This window comes from Perissodus microlepis, chromosome 15 (assembly GCF_051167445.1).
Source record: "Perissodus microlepis isolate ML-2025 ecotype Zambia chromosome 15, ASM5116744v1, whole genome shotgun sequence".
Lineage (NCBI taxonomy): Eukaryota > Metazoa > Chordata > Actinopteri > Cichliformes > Cichlidae > Perissodus > Perissodus microlepis.
The window spans coordinates 10,583,315-10,605,390 of record NC_140475.1 but is presented as its reverse complement, the minus strand read 5'-3'; the positions used below and the strand labels follow the sequence as shown (position 1 = coordinate 10,605,390).

Genomic DNA, 22,076 nt, shown 5'->3' with positions numbered 1-22,076 from the left:
CGGTGACCATACTAGCATATAATATATATAGTATATATAATAATGGGAATGCTATTATTATACTATATAACAATGCACTCATCAATATTTCTTCAGCTTTGAGAGATTCTTCCTCTTTTGTCATACTTTCCACTGTTTTATACAATTTGGGGATTTTGGGTGGTTTATAAATACCTGATACTCAGTCAAGTGGCCAAATAATGTTTTCACACTAAAATTGTGTACATGTGTGCAATCATGGATTTTTTTTTTTCAAGCCACTATTAGAAAAGCTTCAGTCCTTGTCCACTGGTAGTGGATGAGTCAGCCTTTGTGTTTTGTTTTGTGGGGGTTTTTGTTGTTTTTTTCCTATTTTGGCACATTCTGTATGACAACACTATTTTTGGCCAGACTACAATTGTGGGTGTGAGCAGAAGAGAGTAAGCGTTTTGTTGTTGTTGGGTTTTTTTTGCTACAAATGCATTTCAAGATATTTTATTATTTCTGAAAATTTCCATACTCAAAATTAATAAAATCATACAGTAATGTACTTAAATAGAGTGGCCTCAAGGTAATAAATGGGAGACAGAGTAACACAATACCTTGCTTCATCGGGGTGTGTAACTCTGACTGAGTCATTGGGAATGTAGATCATAGTGGTGTCTTCAATTTTGTAGATGGAGTGGCCCCCAATATCAGCCATCTTTCTGCGCTTCGTGATCAACACGATGTAGTACCCCTCTAGGAAACGCACAAATCCTGGCAAAAAGAAGGCAAGTTTTAAATCTTTTACAACAATCTCATCAAATGGAATTTCCTTTCCAGCAACATGTAGTGTGGCTCAAAACAAGTTGATTTGTAGGTCAACTTTATTGTTGCCAGCAAATCAGCTACAGTTTTGACAGGACAAACAAGTGAATAGCTCCACTTGCGGAGGTGGATAGTGAATGTATGTGTGTCATATTTGACAATATTAACCATGTAATTTGCTCCATTTACGCTTTGAAATTTTGACCCAGAAAACATCATGCAAACACAGTCAATGACTTGCTTTCAGCATCATATGAGCTATTTTTCCATCTGTGACATTTAGAAAATAATGCAGACAATGTCTGTATGTTTTTAATAATATCTTACAAAGATAAACACAGTTTATGTAAGTGTGTCTGCTAGAAATATACCTCCCCTTCATTATAAAACTATTACTAGAACTAATTTGTTAATGGATGAATTGAGGATCACAATACAGACACACGGCCAAGAGTGCTACTCAGCCCTCAAGAACAGTTGTATAATGTCTCCTGCGGTTCCAGAAGGATTTTTCAAAAACAAGAGACACCATCTTCCACCTAACCTGGAGCTTTAAAGATAATTTTTTAATATTTTTAGTAGCTTTATGTAGCTAGAACAGTGGCGAGAAGACAGGAAAGCTAAAAAATATTTTCAGGTATAAACAACACTGGCTGCTGCCCTGCTAAAATCAAACATCTTATACAAATTCCTACTCTTATTCCACATATTTACAAAGAGTAAAACTGATAAAGGAAAATATGGCACAATAGCACTGATAGCAGTCAAAGATATATATTTATTTGTATATGACATTGTGATGCATAAAGTCATAATTTCACTATGTAAATATTTTTGATTAATTAGTGTTATTTAACTTAATTGGATATTAATTCATTTTTTTCAGTTTATACAGTTCTTACAGTGGCTTGCTAAAGTATTCGGCCCCCTTGAACTTTTCCACATTTTGTCACATTACAGCCACAAACATGAATCAATTTTATTGGAATTCTACGTGAAAGACCAATACAAAGTGGTGTACACGTGAGAAGTGGAAAGAAAATCATACATGATTCCAAACATTTTTTACAAATAAATAACTGAAAAGTGGGGTGTGCGTAATTATTCAGCCCCCTGAATCAATACTTTGTAGAACCACCTTTTGCTGCAATTACAGCTGCCAGTCTTTTAGGGTATGTCTCTACCAGCTTTGCACATCTAGAGACTGAAATCCTTGCCCATTCTTCTTTGCAAAACAGCTCCAGCTCAGTCAGATTAGATGGACAGCGTTTATGAACAGCAGTTTTCAGATCCTGCCACAGATTCTCGATTGGATTTAGACACCAGACAGGTCAGGGATAAAGTTATTGAGAAATCTAAAGCAGGCTTAGGCTACTAAAAGATTTCCCAAGCCTTGAACATCCCACGGAGCACTGTTCAAGCAATCATTCAGAAATGGAAGGAGTATGGCACAACTGTAAACCTACCAAGACAAGGTGGAATGCCAATAAAATTGATTCATGTTTGTGGCTGTAATGTGACAAAATGTGGAAAAGTTCAAGGGGGCAAGCCACTGTATATTGAGAATCCCACTGAACAGTTTCCCACTTCACTTGTAGTGTAACAGATTTCTTCTCACTTGAAGACAAACACAACCTGAGCAACTAATCTAAAATAACTGATCAATGACAAATGATAACCAACAATGGCAAATGATGCCACCTAAGTAGTGGTATGTAATTAGTTATATAATTAGTTAGTGAATTTGTCACAAGTTAATTAACATTAGCTAACTTTAATAATTTGTTACTTCAAACTAGAAAGTGGCCTGACATCCAAGTTGGGTGAAAAAAAAAAATGTGTTGAATTGGTAAGTGCAACATACATACTACACATATACACACACACTAAGGACTCTTAAAGTTATACTTTGAAGTGGCTTGTACTTAATCTGCAAAACGCTGCAGTTGAAGTTAACCAAAAATATTCCGTTTCATAAACTAATCAGGTAAAACCTTTGAAATAAGAAGTTCTGTTTCACTCATGAACGTTCACATGACAGATTCAAAGTAATGGTGTGCTAGTGTATCTACATTATCAAAGGTTTTTGTATTTTTTTCTGCATAATTGCATAATGACTGAGAAGCAATAACCCTGTGTAAGATTAAACAACACTTATGAGTTCCTGTATGAGTATACTGTCCTTCTTCCTGGAGGAGATGGGTCAGACTGACAAAACCTGCGAATAAAAATATACTTACGCTAATCATATTCATTTTGTACTGTAATAAGAAAGCTACCGGGCAAAAGGCCTCTTAGAATACACTTTGTACCCTACATGGCTACATCACACTTTTATTACATAATAGCAAAATGATGGCTTGTGAACAAAGATGTCATTGGGGTTGGGGGTGGGGGGGAGTATCGATATTATTCAAGCAGACGACAAACAACTGTCTATGTCAGGGTGACAGACTAATCTGCTGTGGAAATGTCCACAGAACTACTTTGTTGAAGTTGGCAGCAAATATACCCTCAAGTCTTTTTGAATATGATGCTACAAGTTTGGCACACTTATGTTTGGGTTGTTTCTCCCATTCTTCTTTGCAGAATCTCTCACGGTCCAGGTTGAGCATCAATGCACAGTCATTTTCAGATCTCTCGTTCATCTTTCCCTCCACCCTGACTGCAGCAAAACACCCCCACAGCACCACCATGGCTAACTGTAGGGATGGTATTGGGCAGGTGATGAGTGGTGCCTGGTTTCCTCCAGACATGACGCTCAATCTTTGTTTCATTGGACTACATAATTTTGTTTCTCACAGTCTGAGAGTTCTTCAAGTGCCTTTTGGCAAAATCCAGGTGGGCTGTCATGTGTCTTTCACTGAAGAGTGGTTCTGTCTAGCCACTCAACCACACAGATCTGACTGGTCTGACTGTCTTTCTGGAAGGTTCTCCTCTCTCCACAGAGAAATGCTGGAGCTCTGTCAGAGTGACCATCAGGTTCTTGATGACCTCCTTGAGTAAGGCCCTTTTACCCTGATCACTCAGACTGGCCGGGCAGTAAGCTCTAGGAAGAGTCCTCCAAACCTCTTCCATATATAATGATGGAGGGCACGGTGCTCACTGGGACCTTCAATGCTGCAGAAATGTTTCTGTACACTTCCCCAGGTCTGTGCCTCGATAAACTCTTGACTCAGATGTCAGACAATTTCTTGGACCTTGTGGCTTGTTTTGTGCTCTGACATTGTCAGCCATTTGGACCTTATATAGACAGGTGTGTGACTTTCTAAATAATGTCCAGTTAACTGAATTTAAGTGGACTCCAATCAAAATGTAGAAACATCTGACAGATGATCAGGGAAAACATGATGATTGTGATGGCAAAGAGTGAATATTTATATGCATTCTATATTTTTGCTTTTTGTTTTATTTTATTTTTTTTCCCAATTGCAAGAGTTTCAAACAAACTTATTTTACTTTGTCATTATGGGTACTATGATATGATGGTATTTGAGGTGAAAAATGATGATCGATAGCTAGCTCACTAGGTAGTTTATTTGGAACAAAAATTAAAAATAAAAAACTGCTTATAAGGGGGGAAAAAAGTCAGTTTAGGATTGTAATCAGGTCTTTAGGGCAACGTACAAAACACAGATGTGCTTTTACTGTCTCGGATAGCTGAAGTAAAATATCCATCCATCCATTCGCTTCCGCTTATCCTTTCCAGGGTTGCGGGGCGTGCTGGAGCCTATCCCAGCTGTCAGAGGGCGAGAGACGGGGTACACCCTGGACAGGTCGCCAGTCTGTCGCAGGGCTAACACACAGAGACACAGACAACCATAGGCACTCACAGATTCACACCTATGGGCAATTTAGATTGACCAATTAACCTATCCCCACTACTGCATGTTTTTGCACTGTGGGAGGAAACCAGCGTACCCGGGGAGAACCCACGCAAACACGGGGAGAACCCACGCAAACACGGGGAGAACCCACGCAAACACGGGGAGAACCCACGCAAACACGGGGAGAACATGCAAACTCCATACAGAAAGACCACGGCCTGATGGTGGAATTAAGCTCAGGACCTTCTTTCTGTGGTTTTTCATTTTTGTACCCAATTAAACATTCATAAAGGTGTTAAAGAGTTAGTAGTGGTCGGGAACACAATCAAGTGTTGCATAATTCTATTTTATCTTTTTAAACATAGCCACTATTGAAAAAATTGCAAATTAATAACATTTGGGGGCCGGATCTTTTTGTACAACGTGTTACACATGTTAAAAAACATAATGGCAGAAAACATGTGAAAAAGCTGTGAACTATTACAGTGGTTTGCAAAAGACTCCCAGGTGTTCTTTTATTTTGCATTAATAATGGAAAAACTAGGCCAACACACCCAACTGTAGACTTTGGAGATGAGGTAGATTCTCACATTATTCTGAACTGCAATGACTGTTGCTTTGCCATTGAGTGGAGGAAATGTACTCACCCACAATGCCAAAAGCTGAGACAGTCCTGGACAGGCCAGAGGAACCCTTCTGACTAATCTTAGTCCGGTTGCCCAGGTCCAGGCGGCCCAGCAACTCCCTTACCTCTTGCTGGTTATACACATGCTGGAAACACACACATGCATGTACTGTATTAAATACACATTAGATGAAGAGTTTATAAAGTTTAGTTTATTAATTAGCCACGTAATCCTATCTGATTTCCATCTAAAAATCAACACTAAAATATATAAAGCTGTGTTCTGACAAAAGTGACTTAAATGTGCTGCTTGCGGGTGACTAATGGCTTCAGTCAGAACTATTAAGACTTCTTTATTTTCTGTGCAATAGCAGGTAAATGAATAACAGTCCCTGTTTAATCAATGGCCCAAAATTTCTACAAAAGGGATTAGATTGACTGCCAGTGAGGCAATTAGTCTGAAAATAGATCGGCTGCTTTCTGCATTGGTTCTGAAATGTTAAATGACTAAAGAGTAGCTTTGCGTGCATTTCATCTACAAAAAACCCCCATCTCATTTACATAATAAGCTTTACAATTGGCACAGACCCCAAAGAGAAACGTAGTAATGTACTGTGTGCTGTATGCTACTGCATTTGTTTTAAGTGCATGATTCTATAGATTGCAATAATTCTCATTCTGTTATCTTGTGGGGAAAAAATTTATTTAGGACTTCTATCAAAGTCTTTTATTCCACTGTCTTCACTTCTTATGTAAAAACTAAAAGACGAGGGAGTATTTCTAGCTTTAAAACCTCCCTAGCAACTTATTAAATTATCCATGCATCCAAGTACAATACTACACAATGCCAATAAAATTGAAAACACACAGTTTTCTGATGTCATTTTAATATCTTTTGGAATGAGACTGTTGGGTGATGAATATTTATTAATGGATGCTTCATAATAATTGCATCAGAAGGATAATTACCCGCAACACAAACAAACAAATCAAAAACCAGCTCATAGATCCTGGTAATAAGAAAAGGGTATGAACGCAGCCAAACTCTCATCAGCAGCACACTTCACATCAGCTGAGTGATTGCACAATTTCCCCCTTAGGCATGTTTCTTGTGTATTACATAAGAATATACATTAAAATTTAACTCGTGGAAAGTCGTCACTTACCTTATCGTCAATTATAACGAGGTCCTTGGGTTCTGTGCGGTCAATCTTTAGGACTCGATGTTTGGTCTGTGCATGATTGCTCCCAACCAAAAAATACCTCTGAAAATAAAATGACAAGTCAAGTGAGTGCTGCAATGCATTTGGAGCCTATTATCAGAAGAGTCTTTGCAACCTTAACCTTACACAGCTGCATGTGGTGATAAATGCATAGAGGGAATCTTGCATACAGTCTTCTAACTTTGTGGACTGCATCTTTGTCCTGGATGATGTTGACTTGGGACCAATTCAGACTTCAACCAAGAGCAGATATGTATTTAATAGACATAGAATCAATCCAATGACAAGTCAGATTCCTGCATTGCACCACCACTGTTGAAGTCAAACTTGAATTTCTTTTTTTCCTATAATAAAACATTTTATTTCCACAGTGAATAGCCCGAGTAAGAATCAGTGTGTCTGAAATTTGTGAAATTACACTCAAGTATGTATTCAACTAAAGGCGATATCTTAAAAACACAGATTGAAATAAGAGTGCATACAGTGAAGAGCAAATGCAGGCACAGCACATATTTCATCACAAGTTACATTTTTACAATGTTCTTTTTGTCAAGATGTGTGTCTTCCTTGCATCTTTCTTTCTTTAATTTAGGTCATTACACTTCTCATTCAGGGTTGCAAAATGGCCCAAAATTTTCAGTCCACTAAAGAGTGTTAAATTGGAACATCCTGTATCAGTACACTCAGCAACCATTAGAGCATTTTTTTTTCCTGTTCCACCTTTTCCAGTATCTAATTTAACCCTCTTTGTCTGTAACAGAAAGCCTGCACGTGCACTGTTCAGCAGAGGTTCAATAAGAAATTATAAATCAAATAAGACAAATGTTTACTTGCCTTAGTGTCTAAATATTTGTAGCAAATGGGAACAGCAAACCGAAACCCAGTTTAAACACACATTTAAACCAAGCATGATCACAGCTGGTGAAATGCAGCGACAATTGAAAACATGATACTATTAGAATACGCAGCAAAGAAAGTAGCATAGACACTCTACCTCTCAAGGACATACATCTAATATTTAAAAAAAAAAAAAAAAAAAAAACTCCAGCCAAAAGAAGCTAAAGAAAACTAATTTTAACTGCCAAAATCTAATTCACCAATTAAATGTCCAGATAATTATCACACATGCTCTTTACTGACCTCATGGATGTCAGGTCCTGAGGTTTCATATAGTCACCTGCAGCTTTTGCTGCCATCTAGTGTACATGTACACTAGTGTCCCAAACATTTTCCCAGATCAACTATAGAACTCTTGAACCAAAGACTAGAGAGCACTTTTTTTTTAAAAAAAAAGGTAATAGGTTTTGGCTGTCTTAAATGAACAGTTGTGCCACAGTGTCTTTATCATGGTACTTCAAAGACAGTGATTGTCCTGAATATATATCAAGTTTGTGACATTTATGTATTAGGCACAAAAATTGAGCAATATCATTTTATGAACCTTTGAGCATTTCCCCATTAAGCACATATGTCTTAAGTATGGTCTTGTCTGAAAGCCTTCAGCCACCCCTTATTTGTTTTCCTTCTAAGCAGATGAAAACATGTTGTCATTTTTAAAAATCTTCTTGAGCAATAGTTCTCCAGGTTTTAATGTACAAATTCAAGTTCTTCTCTAGACATCAGCTGCTTTTTCACTCATTTTCAGTCTATTTTCTGGAGATTTTTTTTGTCTGTTAAGCCACTTGACCTATGAATCATTCGAGCATAGAAAAAGCACCCAACTCAAGGAATGAATTATTTACATATAACAGACAACTTAGTAAAGAACCCATTTTAAATTGTATCTTTAGGCACATCAATACTGTTGCATTCTGTCACAAAACACACAATTTATTTCAATTTCTTTAACCAGACCTTGAAAAAAATGCAAAATATAAGATAGTATTTTATTCCAGTCAAGCTATTTTTGCACAAACAACATGATTGCTAAAGAGCTGTGCAGTGTGGCTTAAAATAATTGAGGAAACTGAACAAAAGAAGAACTGACAGACCTAAAAAATATCTACAGCAGAAGACAATATCTGAAAGTCGCGTCCTTAAGAAACAGGAAAAAAAATCCCACAAACACCTGACACACTCACCTGACCCTAGATAGAAAACACACACAACTGAACACCATCAGTCATAAATAGGCCTCGTCAAAAACACCGGACCTCAACACTACTGAAGCGGCGTGCACAGCACAACAACACGACACAACAAAAGACAACCACCATCTAAAGAGTTTTGAATGTACTTCAAGAAACCCGGAGTACTATTCCTGAAAACTCCTTAAGGAAGCTTAGCAAAATGGAGAAACAGCGCAGTTTAAAGAACTGTCATCGCGTGTAGTTGTAAACTGCCCAGGTGAATTGGACTTTGTGAAGAAATGGTGACATTAAGGGCTCATGTAAAGACTTACTGCTCTGGTCTCGTACAGAACCAGTCGCTGGATCCCACCGATGATAGCCGCTGATTGAGGCATTTTCTATTCTTGAATTGTTCAACAGTCACAGTCTGGAAGAGGCTACAGAGGAGCTACAAAGCGAAAGTGAAAAGAAATGAATGTTGTTACATTCATTTCTTCACATTATAAAATGACGAGCCAGCATATTTAACAAATGTGTTCATGTATATAGCTTACTTTTTTCCCTCAGTACTTCCTAGCTAACATCACTCACCATTCATCCACTTAGCTTGTATGATTAACCACAAATGGTCTTCATTGATGACAATATACATCTCCCCATGCAGTCACAACAAATACTGTAAACGCTTCACTTAACAACAGTTAAAATGCATCTGTACTCTGCCCAGTGTATCCCGTTAGCATGTTGGAGTTGAATTTGTTTTAGTCAGGTGACTGTCATGAATGACTTCGCTTGTCGGGTCGTACGGTGCCTCGCAAAGTCAAAAAGCTCGAAGGACTGAAAATGCGATTGATACATTGGTTTACTGTCTTTGCATTTGAATTTGCAGCGGCTTTAAACGTTTATAACTGCTCTTGAGTATGATTAATAAATAATTCAATTAATTAATTTATAAACGCTATTTCAACCCTCAAACTCTAAAGGTAGCATTAACTAGGTATTAAGAAACCTTCAGCCAGCCCTTTAGTTTGCAAGTTGTCATGGTAACCGTATAGGATAGCTAGGTTATTGTAACGCTAGTGAACAACTGCGCTAAAAAGGGTATTAGCTGATAAAAGAAAATACAGACACTCGCAAAGGTAACTGTAAGTAACATTGAAGTAAAATATGATAATAATAATATTTTACATATTTGTCAGATTATGTAAACTACACATTCAAGCTATAAAACTGATTGCGTGAATGATTATTTGACTTTTATAATTTCTGTGTTCACAAAGTTTGAATGGCTACTTTAGTAGACAACTTAATTGAAGATGAAGCCGAAAGAGAGAGACTTCTTGCTAAGCCCACCTGCTTTATCATCGTTGGAAGACCGGTAATCTATATATAAAGTGCATATATATATATATATATATATATATATATATATATATATAAGTGAATATAAAGTGAAATTTAGCTAGGTTACGTATATACCTTTGTAGTTGTGTTTAAGTCCAAAAGACAGTATGCACAGTCCTATCTGTCAGTGAATCAGATATGTATATATAAACAAAGAGGAAAGACCATGAATGCCATGCAGTTATAAAACACATTATGACGTTTAGTAGATCATCAAGTGTAAAATCTTTAGGCTATACTTAAAATTCCTGGACACAACTACTATAGAAATTTCCATGTCTTAAGCTGCACTCCACAATCACAAACATCATGCAGAGAGTCTCCACCAAAGCTCAACAAGTGCATACCCAAACACTAGCAAATATTTTTTTCTAATGCTTCAATTCCTCTATATTCACTTCTTGGCAGGGTGTTGGCAAATCCACCTTGGCCAAAAAAATTGCAGAGTCCTGGAGGTGTATCCTTATTGATGGTGAGTACCCTTTTATGCCTTCATAAAAAAAATCTTTTTACCAATTCGAGATGTGTATGTAGATGAGTTTTCACATCTTTCAGATACCAATCTTCTCAACACACACATAAAAAATGAAACAAAAGAGGGCCTGGAGGTAAGTAAAATTTTCTGTATCATTTGAAAGGAAGCCCTTTGTTCCTGTGATGTGTTTTCTTTATGCTTTTATAGCCATTAGAAACTTTGAGTTGCATTCTGTTGAATATAGCTTTTGGACATCTTATCTGAGGGAAGAAGTGTACCAGAGGATGTGGTGCTGAAGCTGATTCTTGCCAGGCTTAACTCGCCAGATGTGGAGCACTATGGTAATAAATAAGACGTCATTTAATTATGGCTATGCATGCAAAACAAACTTTTCAGTCACCAAATGTTCTTTGCAGATGAAAATAAGATGACTGATATGTTAGACGATAAGCAATATGATAAGCTCTGCACTGTTTTGTAATTCACATGTTTTTGATACAGGTTATGTACTGAGCTGCCTGCCGTTCATGTCAGAAGAGCATCTGAAGATTAATGAGCAGATTGAACTGATCAAAAACCTCAAGCTAACGCCTGATTTTATCATTAACATCAAGGTTACTGTCATTCTCTATTTGGAGTTGTCCATTGCATTTGAGGTTTTTTTCTTTTGCATAGTTTAATGTCGTAATTTTTAAATCTAATATCTCTTTAAGTTCATTTATGAAAAAGATCTGTCAGGATTTTACTGAATTGATTATAAATTAAATACTTTTACTTTTCACCAGTGTCCAGACAAGGACCTTGTCCAGAGGCTATCTGGTCTGAAGCAGGACCCAGAGACAGGGCAGTTTTACAACAGGGATCAGTGGCAGCGCGAAGAGGTGTACAACAAGGAGAAGAAGAGCAAGGAACAGGATGCAGAGGATGCGGAGGATGTGGAGGAGCAGGTATTACTTAAGGGAAAATAAGTGTTGTCACTTGATCATGTAATATGCATAATCATAGCTCTGTCAGTTCTCCCCCCTCCTTTTGTTTTGATGCTTGTAAGAAATATAATCCAATGACTGCTGTTTTGCTGCTTTTCCTCTTATTTCATTGTATCAACCAAAACAAACTGACAGAAATCACTGCCTTTAAAATCCTCTGCCTCCCCAATCCCAGCTGGTCAGATTTGAATGACAGAGCCACTGCATTTCTTGAGTAAATAAGAGAAAATGACATCAGTCTGCAGGTATAGGACTTGCTATCCTTGCTGTCACGATAGCGCTGAGCAAACTAGCCTAAAATACCAGAAGCAATACCCAGAAGCAGTTGTACTCATGTCTTGGTGTAGGAGCATAAATATTATAAGCTTTGCCATGTTTACCTATGTATTTATTGCCTAGTGCAATAAAGCTGTTGATCTAGTTTCAGTCTTAACTGTAAGATTTAAGGGTGTTGAATGCTAATCAGAATTTTATCCAGTAATTCTTAGACGATTAATATTTTTAGCACCTTCCTAGTTCCGTACATGTTTGGATTTCAGTTTTGCATTTTTAGGGGGCTGTTTTTATTTTAGCTAACCTTTTATTCCCCAGGTGATCAGTTGTTATCATAGCAAAGAAAAAACTGCCAAACTTTGAGTTCCATACTAGTAATTTTTTTTTCTTAGGAAGAGGAACTCTCAAAGGATACCAGTGACAGAATGGTGTGGACACCAGAGTATTTGGCTAAAAATGCTTTTGTTCGAATTAACATGTACAAGGATAACGTGCTTAGACCACTGGAGGTGAGTTGCCCAGACCTATACCTGTCATTAAAGTCACCCACTACTGACACACCAAAAACTGTAGTTTGTTGTGTTATTTAAAAAAATCTTGAATAAAAATTCATAATTCCTTTAAACCTTGTATTTGAATTTACTTGGGAGATGCTGTTTTTGCTTAACCAGTATGTTTATATCATAAGGCAGTGAACATCCCAGATTACTTAACTACAGACAAACTATATACTGTATAAATATTTATTGTTATTAAAAGAATAAATTACAAAAGAAAAACACAGAATGAAAAGTATATTATTTGATATTTTTTCAGGACTACATGGCAAACCACAACCCTCTCTACCTTTTGGAGTTGGATGGCAATAATTCAACAGAAGAGTGGCACTTGGTAAAGACAAAAAAAAATCTTCAACAAATAGTATTGGTGTTTTCCAGAAGTGCTGTCTCTGTAAGGTGTGTTTTTTGACATTTTGTACTTCTAGTCTGTTATGTCGCGTCTCAAAACTTTGGCTATAAATCGCGTCCCCGTTCCAGTCCTCCTCCACCAGACTGAGGATGAGGAAATGCCAGAGGACGTTAGCACGGTCTGGAAGTCTTCACATTTTATTTCAAAACACAATCAGTGAATGGGAACATGTACAAAATACTTGTATTTTGAATAAGATGTGTACTACAACCATCCCAATAATCCTGATCCTAAGAATTAAGACTGGACTTGCTTTAATATTGAAACCATCTCTTTTTCAGGAGGACCTACTGAGAATTATGTCCTCTTACAGGATTATGGTCCCTGGCTTTAGGTGGAGAAGGAGCTGCTGGGGCAGAACTTGCCCTGTTGCTTTGAAAGAGGGCAAGGTCATTCCTGGCAAGCCACAATTTAGTGTGGGGTGAGCAGTCTTTTAAAAACTGTTTCCAGATGAGGATTCTATTGAGTAGCTATGTGAAAATGTTAAACAACTCTCATTCATTGTACAGATTCCAGGACAAACTGTACATCCTTTCGTCAGCGGAGGCACACCATAAATTTGTCACAAACCCTCGCCCTTACCTGTTACCTCCAATGCCAAGGTTACCCTGCAAAGTTTCAATCATTGGGCCTTCCCTTGCAGGGAAGACCACCTTATGTAAACTTCTAGCTCAGCACTATAACACAGCAGTAATTGACATGGAGGAACTGTTGCAGCCAGTTTTGGTCAAGGCTAAAGAGGAGAGGATTAATAAAATTAAAGAGGAGACAACACAGGCTGCTATAGACAAAATCAAAATGAAGATGAAGGAAGATGGACAAAATTCAGGTAAGCTGAGCTTTGTAGGTATTTTCTTTTCTATAATCACATGTAGAATTTGATAAACTGTGACTGACAATAATATGTTTTTTGCAATAACAGTAATGCCATGTATCATGGCATAATAACTTGTCTAAGCACTATATACTATTAAGAGTGTAGCTTCTATATATATGTATGTAATAGTCCTCCAACAACATGTATGATATAAAGCAATATTTGTACCTATTGCTGAACAAGTGACTGATAATGTCATACACAGAATTAATGTGAAGGTAAGATGTGAAAATACTTTCTTATAAACCATATGTATCATAGATATGTGAAAAAGAAAGTGCACCCTCTTTCAGTTTCATGGTTTAACATATCAGGACATAATTAAACAATATTCTGGTTGTTGTTGTGTTGTGTTGTTCTAATATTTTGAAGCATACTGAACAACAGTATATTTGTATGAAAGAGGATCTTATTTGTTCTGCTGTTTTTAAGTGACAGAGGATCATCCACTGGTGCAAGCAATGGTACTCAGTGCTGTGCAGCAAGCAAAGCAATCAAGTACTACTTATTTTGGCTTGTATGCTGAGATACTAGAGAAGCGTATAAAAGAGGTACGTTAAAGATTTAAACCCAGGTGGGAGATTTACACCGACTTCTCAGTCAACTTTGTTTGGCATTGTTAGATTTTTTTATTTGTATAAAATCATTGACTTACATTGCACAACACCCAACACTAAATCACGCATACAGGGACTCGACACTTAGACAGTCACATGCATAAAGTAAATATAACTTACCTGATAAAAAGTTTGATGTTATAGATTGAAGAGGTGGAGGGCAAGACTGGGTGGGTGCTTGACAACTTTCCCAAGAACCTTTCCCAGATGGATGCCTTACAGCAAGCTGGACTCCTGCCAGAGGTCTTCTTCTGTCTCACAGACAGCGATGGACACCAGGGTATGAGGCACAAATAGAAAAGATTAAACATATAAATTTGCATTTATAATTTGCAACAATTTGGTTTGAAATGCCCTTCAGTGTTTACGCGTACACTTTGGTGCTTTTTACATTTCCATTAATACATTTTTCATTGAGCAGTTTTGAGGAGACTTTATGAGATGAATAAAGAAAGCGTAAAGAAGAAGTTAGAGGATGAACAGTCTCAGGCGATAGAGTTCTTGTAAGTGCACATGAAATGATGTTGTGATTTTTTTTTTTCTTTGTATGTTTCTGAGTTAGATTTTTGTTGCAACTTTTGTTTTTGTGCCTTAATTCTCTCCATTTTAGAAACCAAGAGGAGCAAGAATCAGAGGGGCAATCAAATATGAAGACAGTTATGGGAGAAACTCGTGGTGCTGGTTTTGGTTTTTTTATATACTACCCTTGAACATATACCATTCAATCAGTATAATTTTTATTACATTATTTTTATTTTCAGAAGATCCTAAGGAATTGAACACCACCAGCCCTGCAAATCCTAACACAGTACAAAAAGAAGGTAAAGTTACAACAAGAACATGCTGTTTTGTTTTGTTTGGTTTGTTTTTCTTGGATCAAAAATGCAAATTGACTAAAGAGAGAAACTAGTATAAGGTGCATATTCAGGTCAGTCAGTCATTGTCAGGATTTCCTGGGGTTTGACTCTCATGACTCTCTGAATTTGGACCTGCGCTGAAATGGCTATGCTGCCCAATAAAAACTCCAATTTTCAATCAAAATCACAGATACATTGAATGTGCTAACTAATTTATATGTTGTATTTGTACTGTTTGTGAGCACCACTAAAGTATCATTAGCATTCTTTCTCTAACTCTCTCTCGTTCACACTCTCTTTGTGTGGTCCAAGCAGCAGTGGTAGTACATGATGATTCAGAGTTGGGCTATGCAGATGGCCCCGAGATGAACGAGTATAAATTGCAGTTACGACAGTTTGTGGGTGAATGGGAGAAAATGCAGTCTGGTTTAACGGTAACCCACTGTACCCTGGAGATTGGCAGGAAAAGCCCAGAGAACCTGCTTCAAGAGATGATCCAGCAGATGGACAGTGAGTGTAAAGCTATGCAGACCAAATCACTGTTGTCTTAGAAACAAATTTGCGCCAGACACACACAAAAAAATACTGAAATACTGAGATAAATATTATGTTATTTTACTGGTAATGGATTGGAATAAAGAAATGGTGAACTAATGAGTGATGTATCATGTGATATTCTGCTAAAAAGTTCCAATCTAATCTTTAGCTCTCATGTGTGATCTTCAGAACCCTTTCAGTATGTGTCCTTGGAGTTATCTGAGGAGGACATGGAAAAAGACGCAGAAGATATAGAGGCCTTAGCTCAGCTGGAGAGAGCAGAGGAAGGCAGTGATGATGATTATTCCCAAGGGGAAAGAGATGAAGTCAGTAAACTAAGGAGTCTTTCAACTTTAATATCCACATGTTTACAGCGCTATTTAAAATTGTAGAAAGAGAACAGACAACTTACTGCTTTCTTGACAAATATTAGTAAGGCAAGCAATCCATTGAAGTATGTCTATTTTATCTTCTTAATGAATGCAGGGAGACACCACAACCAACAGATTCTTAGGTGACACCCAGCATTTCTGCCCTGTTGTCTTAAAAGACCATAATGTCCTGCGGCCCTGTACCGATGAAATTGCAGCTAAGTATCGTGAGAAGACCTACTACTTCTCCAGCTTAGAAGCCAGGGAATCATTTCTTCAAAATCCTGATCAATTTGTTGCACACACTGAGCCTCTCAAGGTATAACCTTAACATGAAAAGAGAAAGTCATATGCTGTAGTTCTGAACAAAAGTGTCCTCACTGGCTCTTTGTCATTTTTTTCCATCCAAGCCTCCTGCTCTGCGGATCTTTTTGCTCGGCAGCGGAGGCTCAGGCAAGACGACTAATGGGAAGTGGCTTGCACAGCAGCTTGGGCTCTTCCATATCCAGTTCAGAGAGCAGCTCCAAATGCTCATAATGGCCAAGACAAAGATGCGGATACCTGATGCTGATGAGTTAGTGCTCTTACAAGATGATTCTGAAGACTTGGATGCCAAAATAATGGAAGCCAGGGCGGAGGACGAGAAGGAGTTAGAGGATCCCTATGATAGCATGAATGAGACGGAGGTCAGCTTCAATACAGTTTCATTCTAGCAGTTTGTTATGATATTTCATTTCAGGTTTTGAATTTCTGTGTATGTGCTTTTCTGTAACTTTAGCAAGAAGAACTGACTGAGGATGAAATGGCCATCAAAGCCTACCTATCTGATGGAGATCCTCTGAATCCAAAGATTCTGGACATGACTATTGCACCATACTGGAAACATGAACCATACAAGTAGCTATTACAAAACTGGATGCTTCCTGCCTCTTCTTGTTTTCTACCTATTTGCTGTCTTTTTCAGAGCAAATCGCGTTTAAAAAAAAAAAAAAAGCTAGCTTAGGTAAACATCTCGTTTTTAGCTTTTTCTAAATGTAAATTTGCTGGAGTAGCTTTATACATAATGAACTTTAGATCGGTAACTTCCCATCAAGGTCTCTTTGAGAGTTTTGGTCACCTTACAAGAGATATTGTTCTTTAACTTAAGATCATCTATGTTCTAGGTCTACAGGTTTTATTTTGGAGAGCTTTCCTATTGATCTGAATGAGGTGCAGTACATGTTTGAGCAAAAGTTTTTCCCTGACGTTGTGGTAATGATGGAAGTGGATGTTGAGGATGTTCAGAGTCGTCTGTTGCCACAGTACCTTGAGATTTGGCGTGAGCGTCGAAACAAACGTGAAGCACAGCTGAAACTCCTTTATGACCTGCGTAAAAAAAAACGGGTAAAAAAATAAGTGATACTTAGGTCCCAGTTTTAGTAACTGTGTTATTTTTCTGCCAGGAAACATTAGTCTTGCTGTCTGTTTTGAAAAATTAGGATTAATTAATTTCTTGGATCTGAAACATTCATGGTAATTTTGTAATTCAGGAGGAGGATATTTCCAAGAGAAAAGCTGAACTCATGGCAGAGCAAGATTTAAAGGCAACTAAAAAAGAGGTAAGCAAATTTATCATACCCGAATTATCACATCTGCATCTGATTCCAACGTCTTCTTTCTTTCTGTATTTGCAAACAAAACAGCTCAGTTTTCAAGATGGCACAAAAGATGATGAAGAGCATGAAACTGCAGACATAGAGGAGATGATTGAGGCCCTGCTGGAGGAGGAATTTCCTGCAGAAGAGGATGAGGAAGACATCGAGAATGAGGAGACTGAGGAACTAGCTACCAACAGGCTGGAGATGGGAATAAAAGAGCGTTTTGTGACACAAGAGACCAACCTTAGTTCTGTGATGGTACATATACACAAAACAAAAATGAGCCCTGATCAATTCTACTTGTATTTCATATTCACAACAAGACTTTACTTTAAGATATTTGTATTTTACAATAAAACTAGTTGGATCTTATATATGGTGCTATATGTTGTTCTGTTGTTAGGAACTCCTAGGTGAACACAATATACCCAGAATGGTCATCAATGCGTCTCACAAACTCCGCATTGTTCAGTGTCAGCTGCTCAAGAAAATCAAACCCTTGTTGACCAACAGGGAGTCACTCTTCCAAAAATGCCACCCCATCCCCTACAGCCTGGCATGCAAACTGTTGCTCTCCTCTTTTAAGTTCTTCAGTGCCTTTGGCTTCCTGGACCCCATCAAGGTAGGCAGGGTTTAGGAACGTCAGCTGTGCTTCCAATAGTTCCAAGAAATATTTTAATATAATTACTCCTTCGTTTTATGCTGAAATGTTGACAGAAAAAAAAATGTAAAATGTCCTTCATAAAGTATACTTTAACATTTTTTGCCTCCATTTCCAACCTGTAGCTATACAAAGAAAGAGACCTGATTCAGCCTCTGAAGTGGCCTTTCAACACGACATACCTCCTGCTGTTCCATCAGTATATCTACTTCTTTGCATCTAAGGAGAACTGTAACACATTTATGCTCAACCCCTTAAAGTACCTGCGGCAGCCCAAGCCCACCCCGTCACTTCCTATTAAAATAGCAGTGATTGGACCTCCAAAATCTGGAAAGACCACCGGTAAGATACAAGATAGTTAAAAATGAACTTTATTACATTATTTAATATGTTCATTTCCTTTCTTTTACTTTTTGTATTTCTGCTTCCTCAGTGGCGCAAATTTTTTCTCAGAAATATGGCTTGGCTCAGCTGTCCATTGGTAGCGTTATGCGTATGGTGCTTGACACTCAGGGGAACACCGATCTGGCTATTCAGATGAAAGAGTATCTCTTACAGGGCCTTGTTGTGCCTGATGAACTGGCCATTCAGTGTCTGGAGGTGGCACTGATGAACTCAGTCTGTAGCACGCAAGGGTAAGACAAAGGGTTTATCACGTATGTGTTAATATTTAGCAAAACTCAACGCTAGGTACAATCCGAACTTAATCTTTGCCACGGATTTTGTTTTTTTAAGTCAAGACTGTATAATTTACTCTATTTTTGTTGGTTTAGTGTGTATCTAATATACTATAATATTTCTGGTATTTCAGATATGTGCTTGATGGGTTTCCAATGACCCTTAAGCAGGCAGAACTGATGGGGTCTCAGAGCATCATCCCCATGATAGTAGTTGAGCTAGAGCTGGATATAGTGGAGGTGCTGAAGAGAGGTCTTGAAGACAAGATGAAGCCCAAAAAGTCAGAGAACACAGAACTTATAAATATAATGACAGATTGTAGGTCTGACAGCTGATTATAATTGCAAAAATTATAATCTTCTTGTGTTTCCTTTGTTCTTACACTTTAGGCCTCACTTGACGCACGATAGCTCTGAGATCCTACACATTCGTAATTCCTGCTACAAGAAGGAGGTGGTGCATGTGAGCCATCACTTCCAACAACAATATCAAAACTGCTTGCTTCTCAATGGCCTCAAGAGCAAATGGTGGATCTGGGACAGAATGATAAAAGAGGTCAGCACCAGCATGAAATATATTCAAACTTACCTGGACAGGCTACAGAGGGGTAAGTTCTAGAAGAGTTTAAGCTGGTTTATTTCACCAGAAATCACCTCAACATGCTGTCAAACACATGGGCTAAATGTTTTACATGCGCCTAAATGTTGAACCTCTTAACTCCACGCATGATGATTTAACCAGGGCAAGCAGCCTGCATCAACAAGCTGTGCATCACACCCAAGGAGTTTGACTGCCGACTTGGAGAGTTTGGCCAGTACTGCCCTGTCTGCATGGCCCTACATTACCACCTGGTGGACATCTCAGAAACTGCAGCATTGACTCATGCGGCTGAGTACAGGGGACATTATTTCAAGATGTGTGATGAAAACCATTTAGAGGTCAGTTTCTTGGAAGTTCTCCTATAAATTAATTGCAAGATTCATAGGTAAATGCCCAAATGAGTATGGGAAGGCATTCAAACCTAAAAACTGGAACTGGAACTTGTTATCTTGGTCTCTCAATCACAGATGTTCCTGTCTACTCCTGATCAATTTGTCACACCTGGCTGCCCGCACACCCTCCCAAAACCCCACCTCCTGCCAAGGAAGCTGACTGAGATACAGGTGAAGAACAGGTTTCCACAGCAAGTTGAGATGAAGGGCTTCTGTCCTGTTACTTACCTGGATGGAAAGCAGAGGTACATTATCCACTGTGTCACTGAGAAATATGCTTCAAAATGCTAAAAAAAAAAACAAAAAACAAAAAAAGAAAGAAAGAAAGAAAGAAAGAAAGAAATGTGACTGATTGTGGTGTCAGATAGACATACATAAGATCCTAAGGATCTTCTCTTTTTTGTAGCATTTAAAATCTAAATACTTTATTCCGTCACAGTATGTCAGAAATATTGAATATGTCTTCAGTGACATTTTTTTCACATGGAAGTCGTATTTGTTCTTAGGTACGAAGCTCTGGTTCGAGGAAAGATGGAATATGCTGCGGAGTACAGAGAACGAATTTATATTTTTGAGACCAAGGAGAAACGGGACAAGTTCATGAGGTGTTATTTCTTTGTATATTTGAAAAACGTGTGCCTTTTTTTTAATGTTTTCTTTTTTCACTTCACTTTTTTACAAACTACTTTGAGCTACTCTTATAAAGAAAGTGGGTGGTGTGTAAACCTTTGGTCTATTCACTGAAATGTGAAATTATTTATTTAAGGACTCCTGAAACCTACTGGGTCCAAAAGCTGCCCATTAAAGTCCCTCCCCTTTCTGAACCTGTACATCTCACCTCCCTTCCAACGCTGGGCTACCTGGAGCAGGTCAGACACTCTGTATCACATGGAAAATATTGCAGTATCGTCCTGTCTGCTGAGATTTTTAAAAGTACATCCATCAACCACATTGTATTTTTTAGGGTGTGGCAGAAGCAGTGATCAAGGCAATGACAGCTGCCGGGTGTCTCAAACCAAAGCATCCTTATCTCAGTTTAAAGAGATCAGCTCTCAGTTATGTGGCCTTGTATTTGAAAGGTAGGAACATTATATTTAAACCTTTATTTAATATATTATGAGAAATATTAGGATGATTAAAATGGTAAATGGCCTGTATTTGTATAGCGCTTTACTGGTCTCTAAGGACCCCAAAGTGCTTTACACATCCAGTCATCCACCCATTCACACACACATTCACACACTGGTGATGGCAAGCTACATTGTAGCCACAGCCACCCTGACAGAGGTGAGGCTGCCGGACACTGGCGCCACCGGGCCCTCTGACCACCACCAGTAGGCAATGGGTGAAGTGTCTTGCCCAAGGACACAACGACCGAGACTGTCGGAGCTGGGGCTCAAACCGGCAACCTTCCGATTACAAGGCGAACTCCCAACTCTTGAGCCACGATCGCTCTTTACTTTAAGTTTAAAGTAAAGATTTTATGTGTTGCTTTACCTCATTCTGAAATGTTTTCCTATCAAAGTTTACTATGTACAATGTATCTCATTCACCTTTTAAGACTTGTTATATGCTTCCAGCACTGAACTTGTTCATGTGTTTTTTCCTACTTAAGTAATAATTCCAATTTTACATTGTTATAGCTTTCAACCACAAGAGTACGGACTCCATTCGCCAGATGTACAAAAAGAAGCTGGCCTCATTTGAAGAGAACTGCATGCTCATCCCCTACCTGAGCACTGTAATGAAGGGGAACTACAGGCCTCCCAGTGAACGCCCGATTGACTTTGAGTTCAAGCTGAACAGGTTTTTGGCTTTAAGCGACCTGCCCGGAGCTAATGGCGTAAAGCTTGATTAGTACTTTTGACTACAGCATTGTCATTGTACTTAACGTGATGTGGTAATCTGAGTCTACAATACAATTTCATTTAAAAAAAAATTACATTGACTTCTTTTGTTTATGTTACCAAAAACTGTATCTTTAATTATAAAAGTTATTTTGTCTGTATCATTATTTACCAGTAACTTTCACCATACACATTTCATTCATTTCATAAGCATTTAATTTTCTTTTTCCTGGATTGAAATAAATTTAGCATTCAACAACGATCATGTATACTTTATTAAGGTTTTTTTCTTATCCAGTTTTAGTCAGAAATGGGTTTGACACACATATGGATATCTGTTTCACAGTCTTTAGTAATATTAC

At 38.0% G+C, this 22,076-nt stretch overlaps 2 protein-coding genes across 4 annotated transcripts in view; one reads left to right on the top strand and one right to left on the bottom strand.

Annotated features, from left to right (window-relative positions):
- The window catches only part of fig4a (FIG4 phosphoinositide 5-phosphatase a), a 62,316-nt gene extending 52,969 nt beyond the window's left edge, over positions 1-9,347 (bottom strand). For both annotated transcript variants that reach the window (XM_084952144.1, XM_084952145.1), the window contains exons 1-5: positions 9,125-9,347; positions 8,866-8,981; positions 6,408-6,506; positions 5,264-5,387; positions 582-738 (exon numbers count right to left, since the gene is read on the bottom strand). In XM_084952144.1, coding sequence (XP_084808270.1) covers positions 582-738; positions 5,264-5,387; positions 6,408-6,506; positions 8,866-8,928 — 443 coding nt within the window. In that variant the 5' untranslated portion in view covers positions 8,929-8,981; positions 9,125-9,347. The remainder of the gene's footprint in view (positions 1-581; positions 739-5,263; positions 5,388-6,407; positions 6,507-8,865; positions 8,982-9,124) is intronic.
- Positions 9,348-9,411: 64 nt separating this feature from the next.
- ak9 (adenylate kinase 9) lies at positions 9,412-21,934 on the top strand. Of its 2 annotated transcripts, none has more exons than XM_084952143.1 (36): positions 9,412-9,672; positions 9,814-9,911; positions 10,346-10,409; positions 10,493-10,545; positions 10,657-10,753; positions 10,914-11,026; positions 11,198-11,359; positions 12,064-12,180; positions 12,488-12,562; positions 12,657-12,758; positions 12,922-13,061; positions 13,150-13,469; positions 13,950-14,068; positions 14,279-14,414; positions 14,556-14,637; positions 14,745-14,809; positions 14,896-14,955; positions 15,307-15,501; positions 15,718-15,854; positions 16,015-16,218; positions 16,310-16,585; positions 16,678-16,796; positions 17,063-17,282; positions 17,429-17,497; positions 17,582-17,794; positions 17,940-18,158; positions 18,323-18,539; positions 18,631-18,832; positions 19,009-19,155; positions 19,265-19,482; positions 19,617-19,813; positions 19,943-20,112; positions 20,374-20,472; positions 20,634-20,736; positions 20,832-20,946; positions 21,511-21,934. In XM_084952143.1, the coding sequence occupies exons 2-36, from the start codon at positions 9,819-9,821 to the stop codon at positions 21,723-21,725; spliced, it is 5,133 nt and encodes a 1,710-aa protein (XP_084808269.1). In that variant the 5' UTR covers positions 9,412-9,672; positions 9,814-9,818; the 3' UTR covers positions 21,726-21,934. The 2 variants fall into 2 exon arrangements, with proteins under 2 accessions (XP_084808269.1, XP_084808268.1); XM_084952142.1 differs by having other exon boundaries at positions 9,412-9,678.
- Positions 21,935-22,076: the final 142 nt, after the last annotated feature.

What these genes read in the sequence shown, in the direction of transcription:
- ak9 (XM_084952143.1), top strand. Translation starts at nt 9,819, where the DNA reads ATGGCTACTTTAGTAGACAACTTAATTGAAGATGAAGCCGAAAGAGAG. An exon ending in CAACAGAAGAGTGGCACTTG is followed by an intron (nt 12,563 to 12,656) that starts GTAAAGACAAAA and finishes TTGTACTTCTAG; the next exon opens with TCTGTTATGTCGCGTCTCAA. An exon ending in CCTGGACAGGCTACAGAGGG is followed by an intron (nt 19,483 to 19,616) that starts GTAAGTTCTAGA and finishes TGATTTAACCAG; the next exon opens with GGCAAGCAGCCTGCATCAAC.